The 25,086-nt window shown below is 38.4% G+C and overlaps 1 protein-coding gene and 1 non-coding gene across 4 annotated transcripts in view; both read left to right on the plus strand.

The window, feature by feature from the left end:
• BCAS3 (BCAS3 microtubule associated cell migration factor) overlaps positions 1-25,086 on the plus strand; it is a 592,536-nt gene that overhangs the window by 81,250 nt on the left and 486,200 nt on the right. For all 3 annotated transcript variants that reach the window (XM_007464906.1, XM_007464904.1, XM_007464905.1), the window contains exon 7: positions 8,033-8,105. In XM_007464906.1, the coding sequence (XP_007464968.1) occupies positions 8,033-8,105 (73 nt within the window). The remainder of the gene's footprint in view (positions 1-8,032; positions 8,106-25,086) is intronic.
• TRNAG-GCC (transfer RNA glycine (anticodon GCC)) lies at positions 14,239-14,311 on the plus strand. The gene has a single exon. It is a non-coding gene; the product is annotated as a tRNA-Gly (tRNA).

A 25,086-nucleotide genomic window follows, 5' to 3' on the forward strand; every position in this document is an offset into this window, starting at 1 on the left:
GTGTTGGGTCTTTGTTGCTGCGCGCAGGCTTTTCTCTGGTTGCGGCGAGCTGGGGCTACTCTTCGTTGCGGTGCTCGGGCTTCTCATTGCAGTGGCTTCTCTTGTTGCAGAGCATGGGCTCTAGGCGTGTGGGCTTCAGTAGTTGTGGCACGCGGGCTCAGTAGTTCTGGCTCATGGGCTGTAGAGTACAGACTCAGTAGTTGTGGTGCACAGGCTTAGTTGCTCCTTGGCGTGTGGGATTTTCCCAGAGCAGGGCTCGAACCCATGTTCCTTGCATTGGCAGGCGGATTCTTAACCAGTGCGCCACCTGGTGATCATGTTTTGATAAAACTGTTCAAGGCAATAAGATTTCTGTCCTGTTTTGCTTGTGGTTGGTTGATGGCACCTGCAGCCTATGTGTCTGTTTTCCCATTTCTCTCTCTTCATCTCATCTTCCACTTTATCTCTGTCTTCTTTGTCCTAAAAAAATTCCTCACATTTTTCTCTGTTTGGGTGAGAAATAAACCTGAAGAGTATTCAGTTCATAACGGTGATTGTTTTGTAGCACAAAATAGAACATTGCCTAATAAAATATAACTTTTTAGTGGGAAAATATCCACACAAAATCTAAAATTACACACAATAAAATGTATTGACTACAAACTAACGATGGAATCATACATTCTAGCTAAATTTAGATCTGCAAATATGACTACAACTTGAGGCTCACATTGAGAGAATCCATGATGAAAATGGGTTTGGACAACCTCATTGAATTAAATATTTTCTAAAAGAATTATTTCAATAAAATAACAAATGAAATGGAAGACTTGGAAACAGTTTAACTGATAAAATCAATTAAATTGTTCAATGGAATCTTTCTGCAGAAGGCACTCTCAGTTAAAATTAGTGCCTACTTAAGACACTTTTGTGTAAAATCTCTGTTTTCCAGTCATCCTCAACATCAAAAGAGTAGAGCTGGAATATCTTATTATCAGTTGGATGTTTATTTGCCTCTGGATATAATTTTGGATCCATACAGAAGTGGTTTCTGTGTGATATCTTGAAATCTTTAAGGCTGATCCATGAACTTAAACTCTTTAGTTAATGAGTTTACAATAGTGTGTATGATGGGGGGTATTATTCAACATTTTCTGACAGGCAAACTGTCTTGAATTTTGTTGAGGGGGAGAGGAGTTGGTGACTTGGTGGGCAAGCACATTTTCATTACTTTAATTGTGCGATTTATTAGGATTTTAAGCTTTTTATAAATGTTTTAGTGTTACAGGGCAGAATTAAAAGGATTTAGAATAAAAGGAGTTTAACAAAAGGACTTTGCAACAGGATTGCAGTAGTTTTTATATTTGATGGATTTAGCTAACGGCTTTTCATTTCAATCATCATGCTACATTCTGTTAAATGCTGTAGAACAGGTGTGTGTAACGTCATTCTCTCTATTGTACATGCAAATAAACACAATTTTATGTATAAAAAGTTAATCCTCTACAATTTGGAGGATTACATTATGGGAGGGTGATGACTCCGTTAGGCATCTTGGAGAGTACATGCTATTTATATTGCAAGAAAAATCAGGTTAATAGCTACGGTGTTCATGAGATTATAGAATTTTTATACCAACACTTTAAAAAATTGTATTTATTCAAACCATCCACAAAGAAATTATTTAAGGCAGAGTTAAGGTTTTGTTACATGGTTTTCCAATTTTGAAAAAATTTAACGTACAGTGTGCCTCAAAGATATTTGAAGGATTTGTTATGGTTTGTTTGCTTACTGAAGATTTGTCTTTTCTATTTACAAGGTTTTGGTAGTACAGTGGGGGCTTTTGGCTTTATGTTGTTCTTAAGTGAGGGCATTATTTTGTAGTTTAAATTTTTTGCTTGGTTACCTTTTCTGAATATCCATGACGCTTATCTTTAGTAAATGTCAGGTGACTGACCTAGAGAACAGATTCAGTAGGACTGTTGTAACCCAGTAGGTCAGCGGAAAGCAGTGGAATTCTTCAATTCAGGTTTGAGAAACACAAAAACAATCAAACCATTCTTGCCAGTATAATTTGCATTTTAAAGACATGATGTATCATTCATCAAAATATCAAATTGGTATGTATAATACAGGTACAAACCATAAAGACCTTGTCAGAACACCAGGATGCAGAGGGAAAATAGGTATTGTTAAAGGTGAAGGTGAAATATGGAGGAGTGAAGAATTGGCCTTGTATAGCTGAAGTTCAGTTATAATTAATTTGGAACATAAACGTTATGGGCTTTGGACCAGTTAATTTTTAACTTGTGCTTCACTCGAAAGTCATACAGTTAACTGTGAAATCTGATTTATTTGTTTAGCAGGGGTAAGAGCACACAATCCGTAGTAAATTAATGTTTGGTGAAGATGTAGTCACTGATCTTTATAAGCTTCTCAAAATTTAAATTAGTTATGGAGAACTTTATTCATCAACACTGTGTTTATAGTTTTGGATCCTTTTTTTTTATAGTTTTGATCTTTTTAAGGTGTGATAATACAGTCTGTTAGTGGATCATAGAACTTGTCTTAACCTATTTAGTATAATTATTATCACAATTTAAAAGTATATTATGTCAGATCACAATCTAAATGTGTAACCATTAACCTGTCCTCCTCTGGATTAAACCTCATTATTTTTGGAGGGATCCATTAACGAGGATTATTAACATTAACATTACAGTTGCTCTTTACCATCTAGCAAAGAAATGAAACATTATTAAAAGAGAGCTGAAGTCCCCTGGCTACCTCTCCCAAATATTGTCTTCATCCTAAACCCCTAAGAGGACTATTCCTATCCTGAAATTGGTGTTTATGTGTTTATGTCTTTAGCACTTAAGATAACTAAATATCTGTCTATACATCTAACTACACACACTCATGTGGGCACACACTTGTTCAAGCATACAACTTGTACCTTTTTCAAAACTGTGGTAAAAATCACATAACATAAAATTTACCGTCGTTAGGGCTTCCCTGGTGACGCAGTGGTTAAGAGTCCGCTTGCCAATGCAGGGTACACGGGTTCGAGCTCTGGTCCGGGAAGATTCCACGTGCTGTGGAGCAGCTTAGCCCGTGCGCCACAACTACTGAGCCTGCGCTCTAGAGCCCGCAAGCCACAATTACGGAAGCCTGTGTGCTTGGAGCCTGTGCTCTGCAACAGGAGAAGCCACCACAGTAAGAAGCCCGCGCACTGCAACTAAAGAAAGCCTGCATGCAGCAGCAAAGACCCAAGGCAGCCAAACATAAAGAAAAAAAAATGACCATCTTTAAATCTTTACAAACTTTTTTTTTTCCTGCCCAGCCGTGCCGCGCAGCATGCGGGATCTTAGTTCCCTGACCAGGGATTGAACCCGTGTCCCGTGGTCCCATGAAGTGGAAGCACAGAGCCCTAACCATTGGACTGCCAGGGAATTCCCGACAAACTTTTAATTGTACTGTTTGGCAGTGTTAAGTGCATTCAAAGAACTCTGTACCCATTGAACACCAGCTCTCCATTTCTCTCTCCATCACTAGTCCCTGGTAATCACATTGTTCTTTCTGTTTCTAGGAATTGGACTACTTTAGATTCCCCATACAAGTGGAATAATAAGAGTATTTGTCTTTCATGAATAGTGTATTTCATTTAGCATAATGTCCTCAAGATTCATCTGTGTGTAGCATGTGACAGGATTTCCTTTTTAATATATACATTTTCTTTATCCAGTCATCATTTGATGGACATTTGTGTTGCTGCCACCTTTTGCTATTGTGAATGATTCTTTAGTGAACATGGGTGTTCAAGAGCTTGCTACATCTTTTTAAAATTAATATTTTAAGAGCATTTTTTTTTTTTGGCGGTACGCGGGCCTCTCACTGTTGTGGCCTCTCCCGTTGCGGAGCACAGGTTCCGGACGCGCAGGCTCAGCGGCCATGGCCCACGGGCCCAGCCGCTCCGTGGCATGTGGGATCTTCCCGGACCGGGGCACGAACCCATGTCCCCTGCATCGACAGGCGGACTCTCAACCACTGCGCCACCACGGAAGCCCCAAGAGCATTTTTTAGATACCAAAATTGAGCAGAAAGTACAGAGAGTTGCTGTATATCTCCTGACCCCTCACATCTCACAACTTCCCCCACTATTCATATCCTGCACCACAGAGGTACCCACACTGACATCATTATCACCCAAAGTCCATAATTCTCATTAGGGTTCCCTATTGGTGGTGTACATTCAGTTGGTTTTGACAAATGCATAAGGACATGTATCCACCATTGTAGTGTCTGAACAGAATAGTTTTCCTGCCCTGAGCATCCTCTGTGCTCTACTTACTCATGCCTCCCTCCTTCTTAACCCCTGAAGACCACTCATCTTTTTACTGTCTCAATATTTTTACTGTCTCAGTAACTGTCTTTTGCCTTTTCCAGAGCCATTCAGTATGTATTTGTTTCCCCCATGTTTTTTCATGGCTTGATAGCTCATTTCATTTTAGTCCCGAGTCATATTCCGTTGTCTGGAGGTACCACAGTTTATTTATCCACTCATCTACTGAAGGGCATCTTGATAGCTTCCAAGTTTTGGCAACTGGGAACAAAGCTGATATAAATGTCCATGTGCAGGTTTTTGTGTAAACAAAGTTTTCATCTCCTTTGGGTAAATACCAAGGAGCATGATTGCTGGATCTTGTAGTAAGAGTATGTTTAGTTTAGTAAGAAACTGCCACACTGTCTTACAATGTGGCTGTACTGTTTTGTATTCCCTCTAGCGATGATGGAGAGTTCTTGTTGGTCTGCATCCTTGTCGGCATCTGGTATTGTCATTGTTTTACATTTTGGCAGGTCTAGTATGTGTGGAGTGGTATCTTACTGTTGTTTTGATTTGAATTTCCCTGATGACCTGTGATGTGGAGCATCTTTTCATATGCTTATTGGCCATCTGTATATTTACTTTGGTTAAGTGTCTGTTCAGATCTTTTTCTCAGTTTTAAATTGGGTTGCTCATATTCTTACTGTTTAGTTTTAAAAGTACTTTGTTATATTTGGGATAACACTCCTTTATCAGATGTGTCTTTTGCAAGTATTTCTCCAAGTCTGTGGCTTTTCCTCTCACTCTTGACATATGTACCTTTTTAAAGAGCATAAACTAAATCACATAATATTAAAAGAAAATATTTAGCCTCTTTATTCTACCTTCCATTTAAAAATAACCTGCCTTCCCAGATATTACATATTTACCAGAAAGTTGCAAAAATACTACAGACAGGTCTTGTGCACCCTCTGCCCAGCTGGTTACATCTTATATACAATATCAAAAACAGGAAACTGACATTGGTGGGATGTGTGCACATAGTTCCATGTCATTTTATCACATGTGTATATTCATGTAACTACTACCATAATCAAGATACAGATCTATTTCATCACTACAGTAATCTCCCTGACACCATCTCCGTCCAGCATCCCTAACCTTTGGGAATTTATCAGTCTGTTTTCCATCTCTGTACTAATTTTGTCATTTCAAGAGTATTGCATAAATGGACTTACGCAGTATTGCTTTTTCACTTAGCACAAGTTTGTTGAGGTGTATCCAAGTTGTTTAGTGTATCAATAGTTAGTTCCTTCTTACTACTGATTAGTATTTCATGGTGTAGAGGTAAAATTCATCTGCTGAAGGACATCAGGGATGATTTCACTTATTTTGCTGTTTAAAATAAATCTACTATGAAATTTGTCTACAAGTTTGTGTGGGTGTAGTTTTTATTTTTCTGGGATAAATGCCCAGTAGCATGATTGCTGGGATATATGGTAAGTGTATGTTTAGGTTTTTTGTTTCTGCTCTTTTAAAGAAACTGCCACACTCTTTTCTAAAGGGGCTATACTATTTTATATTTCCACCAGGAATGTGTGTAAGATCTGAGTTCTCTGCATTTTTGTCAGCATTTGCTTTTTACATTTCCCTGGTAGCTAATGTTGTTGAAAATCTTTTCATTTGCATATCTACTTTCCATATCTTATTTTCAGTGAAATATCTCATGTCTTTTGCCCATTTAAAGTTGGATTTTTGTTTTTTAGTTTTGAGTATGTTGAGATTATTTCATATATTCTAGATGGGTCCTTTGTCAAATATGTGTTTTACAAGTATTTTTTCCAATGTGTAGCTTGTTTTTAATTTTAATTATAGCCAACTTATTGCTTTTTTTTGGTCTCATGGATCATATTTTCTGGTGTCATGTCTGAGACCTCTTCACCAAACCCTAGGTCCTGCGATTTTCTTTTGTTTTCTTCTAAAAGTTATATAGTCTTACATTTTAATCTCTGATCCATGTTGAGTTAATTGTAGGTAAGGTGTTTTATTTCCAGTTTTATTCTTTTCCTATGGGTATGCAGCTGCTCCAGGACCATTTGTTGAAATGGTCAAACGGTCTTATTCCACTTAATTGCCTTTACACCTCTTTCAAAAATCAGTTGACCATATTTGTTTGGGTCTGTTTCTGGATTGTCTTCTGTTCCATTAATCTGTGCATCTTCTGTCAACTTTATATATCCGCTTACTTAGATTGTCTTTCATTTCCTGCATCAGCATTTTGTAGTTTTCAGTATCTAAGTCCTGTATATATATTTTAGATTTATACCTGAGTATTTAATGTTCTTTTGAGAAGTTATTAACGGTATTGTATTTTTAATCTGGAATTCTGTGTGCTTGTTGCTAGTATATAGAAATACGGTTGGTATTTTGTATGTTGATCTGGACTCTGGTGTCCTGGCTGAGCTAACTCACTAGCTCTAGAAGTTTTTGCTATTGTTGATTCCTTGGGATTTTCAATGTATCAGTCATGTTATCTGAAAATAGGGAGTTTTATTTCTTCCCTTCTTATCTGTATGACTTTTTCCCCCTTTCTCTTCTGCTTAGTTGCCTTGTCTAGAACTTCCAGTACTATGCTGAATAGCAGTGGTGAGAGTGGAGTCCTTGCCTCGTTCTTGCAAAATTCTTGTTTGTCCTTGTTTGTTCTGTGAAAAATTTTGAAACATTTCATGGATTCTTTCCTCCTGTGTTTTTCTCTTTTCTCTCTTTTTGGAATTCCTACCTACGTACTGGAACTTTGAGGCTGTCCTTTAACATTTCTCTTGTGTGTGTGTTTGTGTGTGCGTATAAGTTAATGCTGTTTTTCTTTTTCTTTTTTTTTTTTTTTTTTTGGGGTTTTTGCTGTGTTCTCTAGGAAACTTTCTCTGATGCTTGTGTTGAGTTTTTAAATAATATCTACCTTGTTTTTAACTTCCCAGAGCTCTTTTATTTTCTAATCGTCAGTTTTTCATTGCATTCTTATATTGTTTCATGCCTGAAATATCTTCTCAAAATTATTAATGATAGTTTCAAAATTTTTGATACTTTCTTCCTGTATAGAGTTAACCACTTTTCCAGGTGCTTGTACCTGTTTGTAAGCAGCAAACTAAAAAGCTGATTGCAAGCAATGTGTATGTGTTTGCCAACCTCTAACTTTATTGAGGGTGCTTTGGTTGTGCTGTTTCTTGGAGCTCTCTGGTTGACAATGTCTTTCGGTCTTTCCTCACGGACTGACTGATTTAATTTTTTTCTAATACATTGCTATTCATTTTACTAGTCTTTTCTCAGGATTTTGCATTGTTGTGTATTGAGAATGGCCTGAAATTTTGAAGTTTTTAAAGTTTCTGTTGTGACCTTCCTTTATTTGGTTTTGAAATCAAGGTTATACAACTCTTAGGTAATTAGTTGGTGGAATTGGGGGTGGTTTTCTGATTTCATGGTGAATGTGTATAAGATTGATCTTGCTAATTTTTAAAAAAGGTTTTTAAATGTTGGTTCAATTTTAAAAATAGTTATAAGTTTATTTATAGCTCTTCTAGTTTTTGTTCAGTCAACTGTATAAATATATCAATTTAAATGAATGTTTTGCTATCTCTTTAGCTGTAAATGTTTTGAGAGAATGAAAATAATGGGAAATATACAAGAATACTTCTCAAAGTTTTATTTTACATTTTATTTCATGTTCCTTATCAGGTGCTCAAAAGTGTGACAACTTTGCTGAAAAAAGACCCCTCCTTGGTGTTTGTAAGAGCACTGGATCTTCTGGGTAAGGAATTAAAAAAAATTTCTTTGAACCACTATTAAAATTTTGTATTATTTCAGAGGGGGAACTTTGATGTCTTCAGATCTTTGTTTACCATAAGAGTATGCTCTTACAAGACAGATGGTAAAGGAAATAAAAACATATTTAGGGTTTTTGTCACTCAATCCTTGGGATTTTTCTGCTCACTGTTTTCTCAAATGTAGGATGATAGCAAAACATGAAAGCAAGCCAGCAGTACCTCAGACTTCAGTCTTGAAATAAAAGATTAGCATCGTTAAGAAAAATGTGTTTCAGTTTATGTGTTTATTTAGTATTTATAGTGGCCTTCTACAGTGGATTAGAACTTACTATTAGGTCGTCGTAATCATCATCATCACCACCACCACCACCACCACCACCACCACCACCACCACCATGAACATTTACCGTTGTTGTAGCATGTGCCTGACACTGTTCTAAAGGCATTCCACGAATTTTCTCTTTCATTTCTTTCAGCAATACTATGAAATAGATACTGTTCTTAGTCCCATTTTGCAGTTTAGAAAAACTCAGGCGCTGAATTCACACAGTGGAGCTGTGGATTCAAACCCAAACAAGCATTCTCTTAATTCCATGCTGGTTACATCTGTGACCATGAGAGGACTATGGACAAAGATGATTAATGGTTATTACTCAGGAAGTCAGATTTTTCCCTACTTTCTCTATATAGTAAATGAGAATATGCGCTTCTTAATGGCTTATGGTGATTTAGTTATCAGGTTTGTCGTGACCTTTTCACTGTGTAATTCCAATTCAGCCGCTGGTAAAGTTGCAATGGCCTGTACAAACCATGTAGTTGAAAGTTACTGGGTAGGCAGTCCAGGGCTAGTGAAGTGTTTCTGTGATGTGTCATTAATGACCTAGGTTCTTTCCATTTCTAGTTTTGACATCTTTCAGGATATGACCCCTTCCCCTAATGATCTCAAGAAGGCTACTGTCTTTTCAGTTAGTTCCTCTCCTCCACTTGAACTCCTAGCTACAAGGTAAGCAGGGATATGATTATGGTTTTGTTAGTAAGGTAGAGGATCAAAATGAATATTAGGCTTGGCACCCAGTAGTCCCTGCCTTGTACTTTCAGCTGATAGTGTACACTCTAGGTCATGGATGCAGTGCAGAAGGGAAGAATGTGCTAGTGGTGTTACATGATTAGGTCTTGGAATCTTAATCGTTGCTTTCTGGGGAAATGGTTGGACTACATGCATTACAAGGCAGTTTTCTTCCAGTGTAAATTTTTGGGTTGAAGTGGGCAAAAACTTACTTTGTGCTCATCACTCTGCCAGGTATGGGATGAGGATACAAAGCATGAAAACCGAATTCCTTGTCCCAAAGACTTAAGGATGTTGCTGAAAACAAAAACATAGCACACAGAAAATGATTGTGATATAATGATGTGTAATAGAAATTCAAAGAAGGTAGAGGTCAGTGTGCATGGATTAATGGGAGATGGCCTCATGAGGAAGGCACAGCTTATGCTGGATCTAAAGGAATAAGAAAGTTTGGCAGTACATGTAGAAGACTAAGGACTTCCAAAGTATGTTCTAAAGCTATAAAAGGGGAACAGACACTGGTATAAATATACTTAGGAAAGACGGAGGTTTGTGCCTTAGAATGAAGTCCATCTGCAAAGCAGGTAATAACAACCATTTCAGTGCTCTAGAACTCAACCAAAGGCTTCCAACAATGTGGAAAGTGTTTATGTTTGAGAAACTGGTAAATATTAAGCCATAACAGTGGCAATCTGTCGCATTCATGCCCGGAAGCTGCTCCCATCGCACTCCACCCTTTCCCCTTCCAACTTGGTTGATTTTCCAGGGTGTGCAATGTCATGACCATGCCCAGCAGCATTGTCCCTGGAAGTTATGGCCTTGAGGTCATGAGAGTTGTGCAGGCCCATGGCTCTTTTAGCCTAAAGTCATGGTTAGCTGAGGCTTCATGTAGGGGCAGAGGAGCCATGAAAGCATCCAGGGAAAGCTAAAATCTGGAAGACTTGAAAATGTCTGCCTGTTGAACGTGTTCCTCTACCCACACATAGATCCTTTTGGAAAGGATGACAACCTTTATTGACTTAGGGTATTTGAGCAAATTCTCTGTCGAATCTTTGGCTAAATCACTAAGCTACTTAGACACAGGGGCAACCCCCAGGCAAGCAGGCTTTAAAATGAAAACAAGAATTAAAGAAAAGTAAAACTCAGCCGAGGCATTAGTAACTGCACATTGTGGAGGAAGAGAGATTTCCAGAATTCTTATACTATTTTATATAACATGTCTAGTTTTCAACATAAAATTATGATACATACCAAGAAATAGGAAAGTGTGATATATTGAGAAAAGTAGGTGATAGAAGGTGTTCCTGATGGTTTCCAATGTTAAAATTTGTAGACAGGGCCTTTAAAGCCGTTATTCTACATATGTTCTAAGAACTAAATGAACCGTTTCTGGAATGATAGGAAAGTATGATAACAGTGACTGAACAAATAGAGAATCTCAATAAGAAATTAGAAATTGTAGAAAAACCAAATGGAAATTCTGGAGTTGAAGAGAAAAAAGGTGAAATAAACTCTCTGGAAGAACACAACACCATATTCAAGTCAGCACAAGTATCAGGGAACTGGTGTGTTGACAAGTGAGCTGAAAGGGAATGGGAACCAAGCAGAAGAGGGGAAACACCTGTGGTGAAAGAAAACCTTGCTGATTTCACTCTTCCTGGTGTTTAGGTCCCTGTAATTCAGGCGCACCCAGTCCTGTTGAAGCCCCACAAAAAGATGTGTTTATGGAAGGTGCTCAGCTACCTACTGAGTTTGGTTTGCAGGTTTTGAAAGATTTTCCATTCCTTAGCAACCCTGCTTAACTGTATGATTAAGGAGATTGTTTTTATTTTTACAGGATTCATTTATTGAGGTATCACTTTATCAAAAAATAAGACACAAAAGGAAGGGTAAGGTGATTGTATATAGTAGGTGATGAGATCATTTATTGAGGGGTGACCATGATGGTATGCAGGATATATTAGTCAGGGTTCTCTGGAGAATCAGAACCAGTGGGATGTGGGATGTATGTGTGTGGGGAGGGAGGGAGTGGGGGACTGATCTTAAGAAATTGTCTCACATGATTGTGAGGGCTGCAGATCCAACATCTGGAGACTGAGGGAAGAGTTACAATTTCAATCCAAAGACAGAATTCCCTCTTCCTCCAAGGAAGTCAATGTTTTAAAATTTTATTAGAACTTTGAACTGATTGGATGAGTCCCACTCACATTATGAAGCATAATCTGCTTTACTCAAACTGCTGATTGAAATGTTAGTCTTATATAAAAAATACCTTCAGAGAAACATTTAGAATAATATTTGACCAAATCTGGTTATTGTGGCCTAGCCAAGTTGACACATTAATGACCACAGGGGCGATGAATATAGTTCTGATTAAAATAGCATTTGCGGAACGTCCCTGGTGGCACAGTGGTTAAGAATCCGCCTGCCAATGCAGGGGACACGGGTTTGAGCCCTGGTCTGGGAAGATTCCCACATGCCGCGGAGCAGCTAGGCCCCTGTGCCGAAACTACTGAACCTGCACTCTAGAGCCTGAGAGCCACAACTGCTGAGCCCGCATGCCTAGAGCCCGTGCTCCACAACAAGAGAAGCCACCGCAATGAGAAGCCCTCACACCGCAACGAAGAGTAGCCCCTGCTCACCACAACTAGAGAAAGCCCATGGGCAGCAACGAAGACCCAATGCAGCACCCCCCCCCAAAAAAAATAGCGTTTGCTGGGCTTCCCTGGTGGCATAGTGGTTGGGAATCCGCCTGCCAAGGCAGGGGACACGGGTTTGAGTCCTGGTCTGGGAAGATGCCACATGCCGTGGAGCAACTAAGCCTGTGCACCACAACTGCTGAGCCTGTGCTCTAGAGCCCATGAGCCACAACTTCGGGCCCATGTGCCACAACTACTGAAGCCCATGCACTGCAACGAAGAGTGGCCCCAGCTTGCCACAACTAAAGAAAGCCTGTGAACAGCAACGAAGACCCAACACAGCCAAAAATAAATAAATAAATTTATTTTAAAAAAATAGCATTTACCTATTTCGAAAAAGTCTATTGTAGGCACTCATTTCCCCTGTCCCATTTCTGCTCATTAAATTAATTTATTTCACAGTAGGAGAATCATTCTGGAAAGAGACTGCTATAGGTCTGTATCATTTGCTGGGTTGTTTTAAGAATGGTTATCGATAAATAAATGCAAAGATATTTCCTTCTTGTTTTTGTTTTGTTGTTTTTGTTTTGTTTGCTTTTTTCTTTTGGCTGCGTTGGGTCTTCGTTGCTGCATGGGCTTTCTCTAGCTGTGGTGAGCAGGGGCTACTCTTTGTTGTGGTGTGTAGACTTCTCATTGCAGTGGCCTCTCTTGTTGTGGAACAGAGGCTCTAGAAGCGCAAGCTTCAGTAGTTGCGGCACGTGGGCCCTATGGTGTGCAGGCTTGAGTAGTTGTGGCTCCACGGCTCTAGGTCGCGTGGGCTTCAGTTGTGATGTGCAGGCTCAGTAGTTGTGGCTCATGGGCTCTAGAGCGCAAGCTCAGTAGTTGTGGCACACGGGCTTGGTTGCTTCGCAGCATGTGGGATCTTCCTGGGTTCGAACCTGTGTCCCCTGCATTGGCAGGCTAATTCTTAACCACTGTGCCACCAGGGAAGTCCTCCTTGGTTTTAAGCACAGTGCCTTCTAACTAGCAGGCTCTCAAAAAAATATTTATTTTTTGCTAAATGAATTTTAGTAAGCTTGCTTAGTAACACTTTTTTATGGTTGAGAAAATGTCTTAATCTGAGGAACCACATCTCCTGAACCTGGGCGTTGGTGTCTTCTTCAGAGTCTGTGGTGAACAAAATTTTAGGACCCCCTTCACTTCACCCTTTGGAGACGTACAAGACATGTCTGTTGCTGTTCATTTCCGTGGCAAATGCTTTTTTGAGCACAAGGTGCTTTGGACACTGTCAGTTGCTTATATTCACGATTAATAATACTTAGTTCTTCTTAGGAAAGTTCAGTAAAATTTCCTTTTGATGTGTAAATTTTCATATTTATATTAAATTTATATTTAAATTTATAATAACTTTTCAAAGAAGGGGGGAATTGCTATGGAAATAATCGCAGTCCTTCCTCATTTTTTATCCTTTAGGTATACACACGTTACACCTAACCCACAATTTTTAATACTGGCTGTTACTGCATTCATGACAGTCATTAAAATGCTATTTATTTTTATATTCTAGTGTTGTTGTCTTTCTTTGTGTGTATGTGTCTGTGTAGAGAGAAAGAGAGAGGGAGAGGGAGAAGGGGAGAGAGAGAGAGAGACAGATACACTGTTCCATAATCATTCCAGATAAGCCATTTAAGTGCTTGGTAGGACATAATGTTTATTGTGCTACTGATCAGGGATTAAGGCAGTGCCTTGTGTAATAATCTGAGGGAGGGAGGAGAAGTATGGACAGTATACTAAGGAATATACGCTTTCTTAGGAAATGAAAGCTCATTGTGTATTACATGCTAAACTGTTCCAGTAATGCAGTTTTTTGTGGTTAGAGTTTTGTTGGGTATTATGAATAATTGCAAAAGAGTAACGTTATTCAACAGCTGACTGCAGACCTTGAAGAATGTTTAATCCAATATAATATCATCACGTTATTGGAGTGAAGATGTGATCTTTACATAGAGAGAATCATAGAATACTGGCAGTGGAAAGAACCTTGAAACCACGTAAGATATATGCTACAGATAAAGGAAGTCTTATCCAGAGACTCACATCATATATGCATTTGGTGGTGGGAAATTCTCGTGAGAGTGAGAAAATTTCCCTCAGAAACAGACTTACAGAGAACAAACCAGTGATTACCAGAGGGGAGCAGGGTGGGAGAAGTGGTGAAATAGGTGAAGGGGATTAAGAGATACAAACTACCAGTTGTAAAATAAATAAGATACAGGGATGTAATATACAACACAGAATAAAGTCCAGGTTTTATAATAACTTTGTATGGTGTATAATCTATGAAAGTGTGTTGTACACCTGAAACTAATATTGAAAGTCAACTATGCTTCAATTAAAAGAGTGAGAGGGACTTCCCTGGTGGTCCAGTGGCTAAGACTCTGCGCTGCCAATGCAGGGGGCCCAGGTTCAATCCCTGGTCAGGGAGCTAGATCCCACAACTAAGATGCCGCAACTAAGAGTTTGCATGCCTCAACTAAAGATTCTGCGCACTGCAATGGAAAAGATCCTGCATGCTGCAACGAAGATCCCACGCATGGCAACGAAGATCCCGCGTGCCACAACTACGACCTGACGCAGCCAAATAAGTAAATAAATATTAAAATAAAATAAAATGAAAGTGTGAGAAAATTTCTTTATTTCAGTTTGTTAGGAATCCCTTATCTCTGATTAAATAAGCACTCTATGGCCATATTTCCAAGATTGAATTTTAATAATCAGAGAGATTAAGATTTTGGCAACCAAAGACATCTTAAATTTACCTTGAAAAAAGCTAATTAATTTTAATAGCTGCATAGGAATGAAGACTTAATTTCAAAATTAAGGACTGTTCATTAAATATGATCGTTAGTTCACAGTATTAATAGTTTTGCAGTTTGTTACCAATTGCTAAAAAAGGTCATTTTGGATTGACAGAATTCTGTGGGACTGGTTTTTATTTATTTATTTATTTATTTTATTTTCTTGAAGTATAGTTGATGTACAGTGTTGTGCCATTCTCTGCTGTACAGCACTCAGTTATACACATATAGACATTTTTAGGGCTGGTGTTTGGTAGACACTGAGCTAAAGCAGCAGTTATTTAGGTGGAGGTTAAGCACAGTTTCACTGTCCTGAAGTGTTGCTGAAGAGAGTTTATTTCAACTTGTGTCTAAAATAAATAAGGGTTATGTTAAATAGAACTAGAAGGGAGGTTGCTTGGGATACTAAGTATCTGACATTTCTTCTTGTCATGAAATGTCACAGAGCCGTTACATACGATGCCCTTGTTTTAGCTGATTTTCATCCTGTTGTGTTGTGAGGTCTGATGGAATCACAGTTTGGGCTGGTATTACTTGTGCAGATACAAAAAAGAGATTTATGCCATTCTTCCAGTCTTTGGTGCTCTAACACATGAGCTTTTTGAGTAATTCCTTGGCCTTCCTTCAAGTACCCAGTCTTTCACTTGTTCATCTCACTGGTCTTTTACATTTCTGTGGGTGTTCTGCGTTTTCTTCTAGCTCTCTGCATGGCCTTGTGACTCTCTTTACTGCTTTCAAAGACTGGGCTTTTACATCTTTGATATACCATTTATGCTGAAAGCTGCCACCCTGGCACAGAGGTTTTTAATGAGATGGGTCAGGATAGTGGGGTGTCCAATATCATGGATTGTTCATGGACCTCTTGACTTTAGTGTTGTCTTAGAACCACCAGAGCCCTCAGAGCATGATAGAGCACACCCTGTTTACCTGATTATGGATGTAATAAAACCTTAAGGAAATAAGATGACATTACTGTAACAGGTAAAAGTTGTTTTTTTATGTATTTATTTAAAAATATAGTATCTAAACTATGGACACCAGTTAGTGGTGTGTTGTAAGATTGTTTTTATAGACATTGTTGTATATTTCCTTGTGAGCCTGAAATTGGTACAAATTTCAAATGGCCCACCAAAATGGTTATATGTAGGTGACTAAACCACAGGAATCCTGCCTTAATTTTTTGAAGAACTACTATTTTTTTTTCTTGCTATTACGTGATATTTGTATTCCTGAAAATCTGTCCTGTTAGGGTCCTAGCTAGAAATAGAAGATATACTCAAATTGGGTAATTTGAGGAGAGTTTAAATAAAGTGAATAGGAGCTGAGACCCTTTACCATTTCTAAGCAAGGGGTGAGAGCCATTAGCAGAACCTCCAATGAGAGCCCTATCAAGATGTTTACCTGGCAGGAGCTGTGGCCTCCGGTGGAGAGATTCGGTCCATCTGCAATAACCTGACAGCGGAGCAGCCAGGGGTGTCCCCGCCTTACTGTCATTTCTCCAGATGACTCTCTCAGGCTGAGCCCAGCCAGAAGCTGGAGGTTCTGAAGGTTCAGGGAGCCCATGGATGCAATGTTTGATATGTGACAGCCTCCCAAGGCAGGGAGCTGGGTGCCTTGAAAGCAGAGTGTATTTACCGGGGCAGCATGCTTATTATATTCTGCAAAATTGCACCCTAAAACTGAGGTTATGGGGAAAACAGATATGGAGAAAGTTTATACAATGGTGTAATCAGAGCAGTAGTCCTGATTAAAATTTTAAAAGGAATGTTAATATTAATTTAAAAATTACTAGTAAATATGGAATTTTACCTTAAAAAGAAGGCCAAAGAGCCTTGATGGAATGGGCGTATAAGAAGGAGTTGAGACTGTTAAGTTAGAGCGATAAGAACAAAATGGACAAAGACCAGGTGGAAATAAGCTATAACATTTCTTGTTGCCTAAGCACATGGTCAAACTGAGCCATGACAAACCTGGTCCCTCCTGGTTTTCTGTATTCAACTGAGCTAGTGAACTCTGTGTTCAAAATATGCTTTGTATGTTGTATTGTAACACGAACGACTAAGTGCTGTCAATTTTATTAATACCACTTCCTTTATTAATACTACTGACGTCACTCCTCATTCAGAATCATAAATTTTAGCAGACTCTGATGTGTTTGTGTGTGTATACACTTTTAACAGCTTTATGAGGTGTAACTGATATGCAATAAACTATTCTTTTTTTAAAAAATTATTTATTTATTTATTTATTTTTGGCTGCGTTGGGTCTTCGTTGCTGTCTTTAGTTGCGGCGAGCAGGGGCTACACTTTGTTGCTGTGCGTGGGCTTCTCATTGCGGTGGCTTCTCTCGCTGCGGAGCACGGGCTCTAGGCATGCAGGCTTCAGTAGTTGTGGCTTGCAGGCTCTAGAGCGCAGGCTCAGTAGTTGTGGCCCATGGGCTTAGTTGCTCTGCAGCATGTGGGATCTTCCCAGACCAGGGCTTGAACCTGTGTCCCCTGCATTGGCAGGTGCATTCTTAACCACTGCGCCACCAGGGAAGCCCCTAAAAGTGTACAGTTTTATATGTTTGGCATATGTATACACCTATGAAGCCATCGCCACAAAGATAATGAATATAACTATCACCCCCAAAGATTTCTCATGTCTCCTTATAATTTTTCCCTCCCAACTCCTTTTCTTCAAATAACTACTGATCTGGTTTCGGTCACTGTAGATTAATTTGCATTTTCTGGAGTTTTATGTAAGTGGAATCATATAGTATGTACTTTTTTTGGTCTGGCTTCTCTTACGAAGCATATTTATTTTGAGATTCATTCATGTTGTTGCATTTATCATTAGCTCATTCATCTTTATTGCTGAGTAGTATCATACTATATGAGTGTACCATAATTTGGTTATCTATTCACCTGTTGATGGGTAATTTTGGTTGTTTCTAGGTTTTGGCTTTTACAGGTAATGCTGCTTTGAACCTAATGTTCAAGTCTTTGTATAGACATATGCTTTCTTTTCTCTTGGTCAAATATATACAAGTAGAATGACTGAATCACATGTTAGATGTATGTTTTTCAAAGTGGTTGTCCCATTTTACATTCCTACCATCAATATAGGAGGTATCTAATTCCTCTACTTCCTCACCAGCCCTGGACTTTATCAGCCTTTTAAATTTTAATCATTCTCATAAATATGTAATGGATTCTCATTATGGTTTCTATTTGTACGTCCCCCATTTTTTGTTATTCTCAACCCTCAATACAATTAACTCTTCTTTCATGAGAAATAGGTTATTGTCCTAAGCCAGTATGATTTCTAGTGGTTTGGCATACAGCATTAGATGCATGAACCATATTATCTCTTCCTTTGTATACCTAGTGAGAAGGATGATGTAGTAGCACCTAATGACTGTAGTCTGTTGTTTATTTTCACTACTTCCATGTGTTTTGGAGCATTCTTTTTAATTTTATTTATTTATTTTTGGCCGTACCACGCTGTGTGGCATTCAGGATCCTAGTTCCCCGACCTGGGATCGAACCCATGCCCCCCCGCAGTGGAAGTGTGGAGTCTTAACCACTGGACTTCCAGGGAAGTCCCTTTTGGAGAATTCTTGATTTTAGTTTTTATTTTGTCCCAATCAGTTTTTCTCTGCCACAACTTTTAAAAAATTTTTTGGCTGCATTGGGTCTTTGTTGCTGTATGTGGGCTTTCTCTGGTTGCGGCGGCGGGGGCTACTCTTCATTGCAGTGCGTGGGCTTCTCATTGCTGTGGCTTCTCTTGTTGTGGAGCATGGGCTCCAGGCGTGTGGGCTTCAGTAGTTGTGGCACACGGGCTCAATAGTTGCGGCTCGTGGGCTCTAGAGCACAGGCTCAGTAGTAGTGGAGCATGGGCTTACTTGCTCCGTGGCATGTGGGATCTTCCCGGACCGGGTCTTGAACCCGTGTCCTTTGCATTGGCAGGCGGATTCTTAACCACTGTGCCACCAGAGAAGCCTTCTGCTACAACTTTTAACGTGTGTTTTGAGAGCAAGAGCTTTATGAGTCCCCAAAAGGTTGAAAAATTGGTGAGGAGATGGTGCAGATACAAGGGAAGCAAAGGAAAAAAGCTTTAATAATTAAGCAAAAGACGGTCTTATAAAGAGGATTGAAAATGGACATAGAATTTAAAAAGTATATTTTCTTTAGAGTTAGCTCACTCTACTGAACTGGTTGTATGTTCTAGAAAATTGCATTGTGTTATGAGAGGGAGTCATGTTTTTTGAGAAACTTAAAAATAAATGTATATAATACATTAAATGGAGAATGAAACCACTGGTGGATTAACATTATCAAACTATAAGGCAGCTGTCAGTCTTCCACCTTGGACTTTTTTTCAAAGATCCTTCTTCTTCTTCTTCTTCTCTTTTTGTTTTCTTTTGTTTGTGGACAAGGTGCTCCATTTATTTTTGCATATACAGATTTTGTGTATGAAGCCACAAAGCATTTTTTTTAACATCTTTATTGGAGTATAATTGCTTTGCAATGGTGTGTTAGTTTCTGTTGTAAACAAAGTGAGTCAGCCAAACGTATACATATATCCCCATATCCCCTCCCTCTTGCATCTCCCTCCCTCCCATCCTCCCTATCCCACCCCTCTAGGTGGTCGCAAAGCACGGAGCTCATCTCCCTGTGCTATGCAGCTGCATCCCACTAGCTCTCTGTTTTACATTTGGTAGTGTATATATGTCCATGCTACTCTCTCACTTCGTCCCAGCTTACCCTTCCCTATCCCCGTGTCCTTAAGTCCATTCTCTACGTCTGTGTCTTTATTCCTGTCCTGCCCCTAGGTTCATCAGAACCTTTTTTTTTTTTTTAGATTCCATATATATGTTAGCATACGGTATTTGTTTTTCTCTTTCTGACTTACTACGCTCTGTATGACATGACAGACTCTAGGTCCATCCACCTCACTACAAATAGCTCAGTTTCATTTCTTTTTATGGCTGAGTAATATTCCATTGTATATATGTGCCATATCTTCTTTATCCATTCATCTGTCGATGGACACTTAGGTTGCTTCCATGTCCCGCTATTGTAAATAGTGCTGCAAGGAACATTGTGGTGCATGACTCTTTGAATTATGGTTTTCTCAGGGTATATGCCCAGTAGTGGGATTGCTGGGTCTTATGGTAGTTCTATTTTTAGTTTTTTAAGGAACCTCCATACTGTTCTCCATAGTGGCTCTACCAATTTACATTCCTACCAACAGTGCAAGAGGGCACCCTTTTCTCCACACTATCTCCAGCATTTAATTGTTTGTGGATTTTTTGATGATGGCCATTCTGACTGGTGTGAGGTGATATCTCATTGTAGTTTTGATCTGCATTTCTCTAATGATTAGTGATGTTGAGCATCTTTTCATGTATTTGTTGGCAATCTATCTTCTTTGGAGAAATGTCTATTTAGGTCTTCTGCCTATTTTTGTATTGGGTTGTTTGGTTGTTTTTTTTTTTTACATCTTTATTGGAGTATAATTGCTTTACAATGGTGTGTTAGTTTCTGCTTTATAGTAAAGTGAATCAGTTATACATATATATATGTTCCCATATCTCTTCCCTCTTGCGTCTGGGTTGTTTGTTCTTTTGATATTGAGCTGCATGAGCTACTTTAAATTTTGGAGATTAATCCTTTGTCAGTTGCTTTGTTGGCAAATATTTTCTCCCATTCTGAGGGTTGTCTTTTCGTCTTGTTTGTGGTTTCCTTTGCTGTGCAAAAGCTTCTAGGTTTCATTAGGTCCCATTTGTTTATTTTTGTTTTTAATTCCATTTCTCTAGGAGGTGGGTCAAAAAGGATCTTGATGTGATTTATGTCATAGGGTGTTCTGCTTTTGTTTTCCTTTAAGAGTTTTATAGTGTCTGGCGTTACATTTAGGTGTTTAATCCATTTTGAGTTTATTTTTGTGTATGGTGTTAGGGAGTGTTCTAATTTCATTCTTTTACATGTAGCTGTCCAGTTTTCTCAGCACCACTTATTGAAGAGGCTGTCTTTTCTCCATTGTATATTCTTGCCTCCTTTAAAAGATCCTTCTTTTATGGCTAGATCAGATTGTCTGTTAAAAACTTTAGAGTTATAGTGTGAAGGAAAAGATATTTCCTTTCAAACATGTCAGATTCTGATATTGAATATCCATCTGAAAGTAGATCACCTGAAAGTAGATTCGCCTTTCAAGAAAAGACCTTCTCAGTATGGAGAACAGTATGGAAGTTCGTTAAATAACTAAAAATAGAACTACTATATGACCCAGCAATCCCACTACTGGGCATATATGCTGAGAAAGCCATAATTCAAAAAGGGTCATGTACCACAATGTTTATTGCAGCACTATTTACAATAGCCAGGACATGGAAGCAACCTAAGTGCCCATTGACAGATGAATGGATAAAGAAGATGTGGCACATATATACAATGGAATATTACTCAGCCATAAAAAGAAATGAAATTGAGTGATTTGTTGTGAGGTTGATGGACCTAGAGTCTGTCATACAGAGTAAAGTTAGTCAGAAAGAGAAAAACAAATACCGTATGCTAACACATATATATGGAATCCAAAAAAAAAAGGTTCTGAAGAACCTAGGGGCAGGACAGGAATAAAGACACAGATGTAGCGAATGGACTTGAGGACACGGGGAGGGGGAAGGGTAAGCTGGGACGAAGTGAGAGAGTAGCATAGACATATATACACTACCAAATATAAAATAGATAGCTAGTGGGAAGCAGCTGGGACGAAGTGAGAGAGTAGCATAGACATATATACACTACCAAATATAAAATAGATAGCTAGTGGGAAGCAGCTGCATCGCACAGGGAGATCAGCTTGGTGCTTTGTGACCACCTAGAGGGGTGGGATAGGGAGGGTTGGGAGGGAGACGCAAGAGGGAGGGGATATGGAGATATATGTACTCGTATAGCTGATTCACTTTGTTATACTGCAGAAACTAACACACCATTGTAAAGCAGTTATACTCCAATAAAGATGTTAAAAAAGAAAGAAAGACCCTCTGGCACTCTTCTTTATCAACAGCCACTTATAATAAAGTTTTTCTACTTTGACTAGTGTGATAAACTTTCATTATTTTTTAATTAAAATATAAATTTTAATTAAATATAGATTTGAAAATCGATATTTTCAAATTAGTGTTTCTCATGTAAACACACTTTCATATTCAATTAATATATTTTTCTCTCTCTGCAAAGATACCGATTGAGATAGAACTCATTCCAGTTTTTCCCATTAAAAGTAATGGAAATGATTTTCCACTTAATGCCTTTTCATTTAGTGGCATAGCTTTCAGGAGCAAATTAAAGTCACTAAGTGAGGCTTGCATATTTGGGTTATAGATTTCTATTTTGTGGGGCTTGGGGGGAATATTTTTATTAAGATGAAATTCTGGTTTTTCTTCTGGTAGTTTTGTGTGAATGTTGCTATTACTTTTTTTTTCCTTCATGATATACTCAGTATGACTTTTCTGGGGCAGTATTAATAATCATTTTTATAGAGGTTAAGGGTTGTGGTTGGAGGGATTTGGGTCTTTACCTGGTTTCCTAGTGGGAGTGCGTCTTTTTCTGTAGGTATAGGGAAGTACAGGGTTTCTTTAATAAGTGGCACCTTGGTGCAATGGCTTCAGTCCTTCCTGTGGTTTTCTTGTAATACCCTTACTTTCAGCTCATTTCTTCTATTTTTCCTTCACTGCTAAGTTCCCACAGATACATCCTATGTCTGATGTGATTCCTCTCAGATGCTTTCCCTCTGACAAGCATCTCTGGTCCTGCACACACCCTCATCCCCCTACTTTTGATTCATTAGTAGCCAAGGCTTTGAGCCAACTGATCTTAGACCTGTTTGTAGCATTTCCCTACTCAGGGTGAGACCCACTTGCTTCTGGGAGTAAATCTTAGGTGATTTTATCTATGCCCCACTACTAGTAGGACTGTTACATTCTCTCCTTGTTTTCCAAGTAATCTCCACTTTGCTGCCAGCCAGCAGAGAAGGCTCTGCCAGTTTTGAATCATGATCCCTGCGGCACCCGTGGTGCCCCCCCGCCCCCCGGTAAATGTTATTTAAAGTTCTTGGCTTTTCTCTCTCATCCCTCTCATAGTTATGATGTAGTGTGATTTCAGGGTGATTTCATTTGCTTTTCTTGTTGATAGGTGGTGTTTTTCAAAGACATTTGGAGATTCAGAGTTAGGTGGCCTTATACACATGCACAAACACATTTGTAAAGATATTTGAGTTGCATTGTTCTTATCTGCACCTTGCTTGTTTTTACCTCTTACTAATATATTATAGCATATTTTAATTTAATGGTGAATATTGGTGCTACCTTATTATGTATACTATCCCATTTAATACATATTCTGTTAATATACATATTTTAAAATATTAGTTACAAATGGAAAGAACTTAAAGCTTAAAATAGGCCATCATGTGCTGCCACCATATCTAAGAATTTCTTGTTCATTTTTTTAAGATTTTGAGAATCTTACCAGCATTCAGAGAATGCTGGTAAGCAAAGAAGAAAAAAGCACTTGTGAAAGGTTTGTTTCCTATACTGTCTGATTCAAAACTTGTTGAGAACAGAAATTAGCCATAGATTTTATTAAAACGGGACCATCTCTCCCGCCATTTAACTACTGCATATGTTTCCTGTGGCCACGTTGCAAAGAGGTGTGTTTTCCAAGAGGTACATCTAATTCTTGTTGTATGGTTCTACCTGATTTTAATAGAGGTTCTTAGGGAATGAATCCACATCAATTTTTGAACCTTTATTCAGAAAGTAAGTATTGAAATCCCATCATTACAATGACCTGGGAGAATGATGATGTCTCTTTTCTTGGGATGTGTTAATATGTGTTATCACTTTTCCTTAGGATCTGTACACCTAAGTTATTAGCTGGCTAGAAATTCTCTTCATGTACTGTTTAAGCAGATTTGGCTATTAAACACTTGAAACATGGTTGGTGCCAATGGAATGCTGATATTGTGGATATATTAAGTTAAATATATTAAAATTAATTTCACTTGTTTCTTTTTAACGTGGCTACTAGAAAATTAAAAATTACACGTGTAGCTCATTTTGTCTTTCTTTTGGACTATGTTGCTCTCACCTTGCTTTTGGCTAGGGGTATACATTTGGACTCTTTCTGATTACCTCTTTGTGGAAAACTATCATGATTTGTTATTACATGTACAGATCTATAGATTCATCAGTCCTTTGCTATTAGCCAGGAAATTTTACAGGAATTCCTAAAAATCTGACAAAGCAAAGATTGCCAGAGAATAGTAGTCTGTAATGTATAGTTGAAGAAGGAAGCCTTTATTAAAAAGAAATTTTGACATTATGATATTCTGGATGATGGTGGGCCTTCAGTGGCAGCTTTTGTTGTGTTAATCTAAAAGAAACTCTACCTATAGTGATATTTACGTTTAATGGATCTGGTTTTCATTTTGGGTTCTCTCATTTCCTTTCTGTATGCATTTAGCCTAAGGTAGGTACTCTGTAGTGTTCATTGACACTCCTGAATCCATGGATAGAAGTATAGAACCCTGGAAAGAACAGAGATTTGGGGATCACACAGACCTAGATATGAATTACTAGAGTGAAATTATTCAACAATTCTCAGGCTCAGTTTCCTTATTTGTAATGTGGTGCTCATACACAGCTTCGTGCTAGGTCCTTGTGAGGATTGAATATAACAATATTTTCAGGTATTTAGTACAATGTCAAGCCCATATTAGGTGCACCTCATATTATTTGGTCAGGAAGATACGAAGGGTATCCAGGGAACACTCTTTACTAGGAATTTCTTTTCGTGTGTATACATATATATATATATATATATATATATATATATATATATATATATATATATATAAAGAACTATATATATATAATATATATTTATCTGTAAATGTATAGGTAAATTGAAGTGTTGCCTGTATGACTCTTGGAAGAGTGTGGCTATGCCCAGTTTATCCAGTATCTGTGCTACAGGTTTTGTCTGACTTCATGCCCTAGCCTACTACTGTATTTATAGTGTCTCTGATGAATTGGAGCCCTTTACTTTCGTTGAAAAATGGTAATTTGTTTATATTCCCCAAGGTAGCCCATGTTATATTTATTTATATCTTTATTTAGGTATAATAGAAACATGACAAATGGCACATATTTCAAGTGTACAGTATGATAAATTTTGACGTATGTGCACACCCATGAGACCATTGTTCCAGTCACGATAATGAGCATGTCCACCACCCACAATAGTTTTCTCATGCCCCTTTATAATGCACCCCTGCTGCCCCTCCCAGTGCTCCGTAAAAGCACATTTCTACGTAATAAGTCTCTTTGAGTATCATTGAGATCTTTTTTGAGGGGA

The sequence above is a fragment of the Lipotes vexillifer genome, unplaced genomic scaffold, assembly GCF_000442215.2.
Source record: "Lipotes vexillifer unplaced genomic scaffold, Lipotes_vexillifer_v1.1 scaffold788, whole genome shotgun sequence".
NCBI classification, from domain to species: Eukaryota; Metazoa; Chordata; class Mammalia; order Artiodactyla; family Lipotidae; genus Lipotes; species Lipotes vexillifer.